This window comes from Rattus norvegicus, chromosome 7, assembly GCF_036323735.1.
Source record: "Rattus norvegicus strain BN/NHsdMcwi chromosome 7, GRCr8, whole genome shotgun sequence".
NCBI lineage: Eukaryota > Metazoa > Chordata > Mammalia > Rodentia > Muridae > Rattus > Rattus norvegicus.
In genome coordinates, this window is record NC_086025.1 from 8,662,703 (window position 1) to 8,669,520 (window position 6,818).

Sequence of the window (6,818 nt, forward strand, 5' to 3'; positions counted from 1 at the left end):
ACTGACAAACTGCACCATACCAACCAAACACCAAGCAGCCACCCACATTGCCTCTCAGAGCCCTAGCATTTATATACACTCTGAAAAGTCCCCAAAAGTCCAAACATCACACAATTCCAGAAATTATCTGCTGCTGGCAAAAATCAGACCTCTGCTAAAGCATGAGGCAAATCACACACAGCTTCTATGAACAATCTTAAGCAGCCCCATATTTCCCACATCTGATTTTAAAACAAAAACACATTCACTAAACATTTCTGTTTTTTTAAAGAAGCCAAAATTACAAACTTCTCACCACATCCAGATTATTTTAGGAAAGGAATCTATAAAGGGAGAGGTGGCTGCTTGGTTGGGGTTTGGTTGTTGTTGTTGTTTTGAGAGTTTGATTTTATGACATAGGATCTCTCTACATAGCTATGCCATCCTGGACCTCACAATGTGGTCCAAGCTAGCCTCAAATTCAGAAATCTACCTGTGTCTTGAAGTGCAGGATTCCAGATGTCCACCTCTACATCTAGCTGAGATGTTTGTAAAATGACCTATCTTATAATAAGAGAGTGAAAGGAAAATGTAGGGTCTAAACAGGAACCATCATTCTTTTGATGAACACATACATTTCTTGAAATATTACAATGTATTAATTATGAATGGTAAATAATTTATGTTCTGAATATTTTTTTAAAGATTTATTTATTATATGTAAGTACACTGTAGCTGTCTTCAGACACACCTTAAGAGGGCATCAGATCTAATTACAGATGGTTGTGAGCCACCATGTGTTTGCTGGGATTTGAACTCAGGACCTCTGGAAGAGCAGTCAGTGCTCTTAACCACTGAGCCATTTCCCCAGCCCATGTTCTGAATATTTTGGTTATTTCTTTGCTTTAATTTCATCTTTAATAAATTTTACTTGCGTGTATAAAACTGTGCTCTGGTGTGCATGTTCCAGTCAGACAACAATTCACAGGTGTCTAATACCTCTTTACTCTTTTATTCGAATTATTCTGTGATCCTCTATCCTTGGATGACAATTTGCGGACATTTTGAAAACAAGACACTATTTTAAAGATGAAATGGAGGGGTTGGGGATTTAGCTCAGTGGTAGAGCGCTTGCCTCGCAAGCGAAAGGCCCTGGGTTCGGTCCCCAGCTCTGAAAAAAAGAAAAGAAAAAAAAAAAAAAAAGATGAAATGGTTCCACTAATCTTACATAAACAACAATGAGATGGTTCAGTGGGAAAATGTGCTTGATGTGTAAGGCTTTACTGCACTTATTAGATTCAGGGTGTTTCTTTCCAGTAGGAATTCTTTCATAACCTTAAAGAAAACATATAGAAGCAATATCACGGATTATATTCATCAGGTTTCTCTCCAGTATAAGATCTTTAATGTATCTGAAGTTTACACTAATGTGCCAAAGCTTTTACTGAATCAATTATATTCAAATAGGGGTTCTCTTCAGAATGAGATTTATGACTATGAAGACTACTCCAATTTGGAAATGCTTTACCAAAGTAATTATTCATACAGTTTCTCTCTAGTATGATTTCTTTCATGTCTATACAGATTACTGCTACTTGGAAAGTTTTTACCACATTGAGTACATTTATATGGTTTCTCTCCAGTATGAGTTCTCCTGTGTATTTGAAGACTATTTTGACTTTTAAAGGGTTTTCCACATTGACCACACTCATAAAGTTTCTTTCCAGTATGATTTCTTTCATGTATTTGAAGACGACTGTGACATGAAAAGGCTTTAGCACACTGATTACATTCATAAGGTTTCTTAACAGTATGACGTTTTTCATGATTTCGAAGACTACTACCACTTGCATAAGCTTTTCCACATTGATTACACTCATAGGGTTTCTCTCCAGTATGACTTCTTTTGTGTATTTGAAGAGAATAGCGACGTGCAAAAGCTTTACCACACTGATTACATTCATAAGGTTTCTCTCCAGTGTGAGTTCTTTTGTGTATTTGAAGACTACTGCGAAGAAGAAATGCTTTTCCACATTGATTACACCCATAAGGTTTCTCTCCACTGTGACTTCTTTCATGAACTTGAAGACTACTGCGCCATGTAAAGACTTTACCACATTGAGTACATTGGTACAATTTCTCTCCAGTATGATATCTTTCATGTCTATAAAGATTACTGTGATATGCAAAGGCTTTGCCACATAGAGTACATTTATGTGGTTTCTCAAGAATATGATATTCTTCATGATTTCGAAGACCTCTACAACGTGTAAAGGCTTTACCACACTGATTACATGTGTAGGGTTTCTCTCCAGTATGAAGTATTTCATGCCTGTGAAGATCACTGTTACAAACAAAGGCTTTACCACAATGATTACATTCATAAGGTTTCTCTCCAGTGTGACTTCTTTCATGCATTTGAAGACTACTGCGCCGGGTAAAGGCTCTACCACAGAGGTCACATCCATAAGGTTTACTTCCAGTGTGAATTTTTTCATGTATTTGAAGATAACTGAGAGATGCAAATGCTTTACCACATTCATTACAATTATAGGGTTTCTCTCCTGTGTGAGTTCTTTTGTGTACCTGAAGATTACTTCGACTTGTAAATGCTTTACCACATTCATTACAGTCATAGGGTTTCTCTCCTGTATGAATTCTTTCATGTATTTGAAGAGAACTGGGACTTGGAAAGGCTTTACCACAGTGATTACATTCATAGAGTTTCACTCTAGTATGGTTTTTTTCATGTTTTTGAAGACTACGGAAGTTTGCAAAGGCTTTACTGCATTGACTGCATTCATAGGGCTTCTCTTCAATATGGATTCTTTCATATGTCTGAAGAAAACTCTTATGTGCAAAGGTACATTGCTCCCTGCCATGTCCCCAATGCTCACAAGGCTTGTATCTGCAATTACAGATGTTATACCAATTAAAGGAGAAATAACAAACAAAAGGTTTTCAAACTGTATTCACACAGGTTAAGTTCTTGCTCCCCATAGACTTGAGCTATAGGGATTAAAGTTTCTCCATGACATCAACCTTTTTGTTTCCACTAAACTGTTCCTCTCAGTAAACTTTGGAAAGTCACTGTAAGTATAGAGTGACACTAGCTTTCCTAAGGACTGTTTGCATATAAAAAGACATACACTGGTCCCCTATTCAATGCTTTTTATTATACTTGAATAGGATGAAACTAAATGGATTGACAGTTCTACATCATGGCTCTCATGGGGCTATGACTAAAATATTATCATGTACTAAGGTATGGTTTCTATGTTTGTTAGAAATTTGGCTTGCAAATACAGGTTGGCTACCTGAAACTGAAGTACACAGCCCTGCAACAATTTAATCCTCATCAATATACATAAATCTGTGCTTATTCCCACCGTTGCTTTTCTTTACAACTTCAGGGCACATTACAATTTCTTCAGGGACACTTTTGTATCAGCTCGCACATGACATTTACCTTCCAGGTCCTCTAGAACGTTGACAGTGTTCTTCAATCTTGCTGTCTTCCAATTTGTAGCCTAGAATATAATAACAGAAATTTTATGATATATTATTGGATAGTATGCAAATTTTAAGTTTGTATCTTTGGTAAACCTGAGAACCATGTCTGATCCTTTACCACATCTTTCCTCTGTCTCAATAGAAATCACAGAAATGACCAATAACCAAGAAACACTAGTCCCCTTATTTAGAAAGTAAAGGGAAACTCACATTCTTACCTATAGCAGTGAGGTTCCTGCACGTTTCCAGCATCACATCTTTGTAGAGACTCTTCTGAGAAGGATCCAGCAAAGCCCACTCTTCATGGGTGAAGTTCACATGCACATCCTCATAGGTCACTGCAGCCTAAAATGCCCACACATACATCATGAAAATGGTGAGAATGACTGTATTGTAAATGTACATTTCACTGAGACAATATTTACGCTCTCTGGTCTTTCTCTTTCTGTGTCCTCTCTCTGTGTTCTCTCTGTGCTCTCTCTCCCTCCTTCCCTGCCTCCTTCCCTTTCACTCCCTCTCCCTGACCCCATGTGTTCCCAGCCATTCTCTCTGCACTATCTCCTCTCTCCATCCTTCCTTTCTCTGCCTCTACTCTTGTCTCGCCCCACTTCCCATGCTCCAAATAAAATTCATTTTATACTAAAGAAGAGAGAAGATAATTCTATTTGTTCCATATCACAGATATTCAAACACAGACATTAGTCTCCAAGTGTTTTAAGAAGGAAACAGAAAAGGAGGATCACACCTCTCATTTCTGGGACCACTGAATTCCATATGGCATTGCCAAAGTAGGGACTACTGACAGACAACACAGAGAGACACTCAAACATATCAGAGCTATTAAAATTGTATCAAAATGCCTAACTTCAAAAATGGAAAAAGTATTTAATAAGCTCCGTAGATACTGACTCTTAAACCTTTCAGAGACCTACCGCTTAAGTGTAAGGAGAATTATAAAATTTCCCGGAAATTTCACGAAGTTGTTTTCCTTTGATAAAACCCACCAACATGTGAGTTACTGTGACTCCCAGAGCTGCATCCAGGGCCAGGGTGGCACGACACAACATGAGAAGGGCACTATTACATCAAACATTAAATCAATCATTAGCCCAATACATTGGGCCAGAGGCCAGTCTGCTCTGAGACATCTCCCAGTATCCAACCACATAATCAGCCTTAATTCTCTTTAGACTCAGATTTTAGCCTGAGAATGGGTACACTCACATGTAAAATTTTGAAAATCTGTCACGTTTAAGACTGGAGAGGGGTTGGGGATTTAGCTCAGTGGTAGAGTGCTTGCCTAGCAAGCACAAGGTCCTGGGTTCGGTCCCCAGCTCCGAAAAAAAGAAAAAAGAAAAAAAGAGAGGAAAAAAAAAAAAAAAGACTGGAGAGATGGCTCAGTCATTAAGACTACTTACTGCTCTTACAAAAGACCTGAGTTTGTTTGCCAGCATTAGCATGGCAGCAAAATATCCCCAGATCTCGGTAGAGGACATTTAATGGCCTCTTCTGTCTTCTATGGGTGCCAAATACTCAACGGATGAACACACATACATGGAGGCAAAACACTCATGCATAGGAAATAAAGTTGGTAAACTGAAAATACGGACCTCCATATCTCTTATACGTCACCATGGATAAAGTGGCCAGAAAAACACAGAAATGGGACAAATACCTGTAGCCAAATCTGTAACATTGTAATTTAAAGAAGAAAGGAACTCAATCAAAGGAGAGGAATTCCAAGATTGTAGACAAGAAGTCTCAATATTATTTCAGGACACAATCTGAGCTATAGATTCAACAAACGTCCAAAAAACAGTCTAACGATTTCTGCAAAGAACAACAGAAAACCGATGACAAAAGGTCATCATGAATGGCAACATGAACAACACAAGACTGAACAGACAGCACAGTGACACCATCTGACTTCAAAACTCTCCTACACCTGCAATAAGACTGTGCTGTTGAGAAAGAATAGAGATCAGCAGAACATGAGAGCACTCAGAACAAAATCATAATTAATATTGGGGTCAATTTCGCCAACTTAAGCCAGGAAAAAGTGAGGCTGGCCTTCCTGACACAAGGGACTGGACCCCCGCGGCATCTACATGCGACTGTGTTAATAAGGCAGACTTTACACCTGCGCAGAGTTAACTGCAGACGGATCCTACACCTCAATGTCAAGGGCCATGGGAAGAACTTCTAGAAGACACCAGAGAAACTAGAGCTCTGCCAGTCAGCAATCCACCTATCCTGATGACGAAAGCAACGCGTGCGTGAGCGCTGAACGTGACGTAAACACTTTCCAAGCACCAATTCCCGCCTTCTAGGCTATGCGCAGGCGCAGTCAGGGGAACTAAGTCGTTGAGAGGTTCCACTTCCAGCTGGGAGGCGCAGAGACTCCGGGAACAAACGGAGTAACACCGGGCGCTGTGTCTCACCGCCGGTTTCCGCACCCCCGGTCAACCTCACACGGGCTCCAGCGGATCCTCCCCGCGTGGGAACGGCGGCCCCACTCACCATGGCGCGGATTCCCAGCTCGCCCGCTCTCCTCACAGCTCCCAGCAGCCAGACTCAGCGCAACACACGGAACACACACTATACTTTCTTTCTTTTTTTTTTTTTTTGGTTCTTTTTTTCGGAGCTGGGGACCGAACCCTGGGCCTTGCGCTTCCTAGGCAAGCGCTCTACCACTGAGCTAAATCCCCAACCCCCACACGGAACACACTAGAGCCTTCCTCAGACTCGCAGTTAAACCGGCCAATGGCGGACCGGAAGTTTCCGCCTCCACTCTGATTGCAAGCCCGTCTCGAGGCCCTGATTGGCTAGTGACGCCTGAGTGACAGGAGATTTGCCTTAGAGACAGTGGCTTGCTGGGACTTAACAGTGGTTCCCAGCCCTGGGCTCCCCATCAGGCACGGACCTGCAGTAGAACTTGCGCCCCCACTGCAAAGTCGTTGCCGCACTATTTTCTGCACACAGTAGGCACTTCTTCGGGTAGGCATAGGGTGTCTAGTACACACAGATGGTTACTTTGTGCACTGTGTGATCCTCCTGCTCACAAATGAAACGACGCCCAGCCCATTAAGGTCAAATTTAAGCCACCGAACTGATATTCACCAGGCATCAGCAATTTCAATAAGGCACACTTAGGATTGCTCGCTTCTCTCTCAGCTGTACACTGCTGACCAAATATTAACTCCCAGCCTTCTGTGGTGGCAGTGGCCTTTCATGCCACCTTTTGGGAGGTGAAGGGAGGGCATCAAAGTTTAAACCAGCTTGGTCTGAGACTAAAAACATCCAAAATTAAGGTCAGTTCTGTGGTA

General features: G+C 41.1%; 1 protein-coding gene across 2 annotated transcripts; it reads right to left on the minus strand.

Moving 5' to 3' along the window:
- Window positions 1–734: 734 nt before the first annotated feature.
- On the minus strand, window positions 735–6,366 carry LOC130046242 (uncharacterized). Of its 2 annotated transcripts, none has more exons than NM_001421404.1 (4): window positions 6,013–6,248; window positions 3,711–3,837; window positions 3,449–3,509; window positions 735–2,887 (listed from the first exon to the last, which is right to left on the minus strand). In NM_001421404.1, exons 1-4 carry the CDS (start codon window positions 6,013–6,015, stop codon window positions 1,516–1,518), a joined length of 1,563 nt encoding a protein of 520 aa, NP_001408333.1. In that variant the 5' UTR covers window positions 6,016–6,248; the 3' UTR covers window positions 735–1,515. The 2 variants fall into 2 exon arrangements, with proteins under 2 accessions (NP_001408333.1, XP_063118998.1); XM_063262928.1 differs by having other exon boundaries at window positions 1,330–2,887; window positions 3,703–3,837; window positions 6,013–6,366.
- Window positions 6,367–6,818: the final 452 nt, after the last annotated feature.

Bases quoted from the DNA above. Each gene is read 5' to 3' on its own strand.
- LOC130046242 (NM_001421404.1), bottom strand. The intron at 3,510-3,710 runs GTAAGAATGTGA...ATTATATTCTAG, and splicing joins CAGGAACCTCACTGCTATAG to GCTACAAATTGGAAGACAGC. The intron at 2,888-3,448 runs GTAAATGTCATG...CTGTAATTGCAG, and splicing joins CGTTCTAGAGGACCTGGAAG to ATACAAGCCTTGTGAGCATT.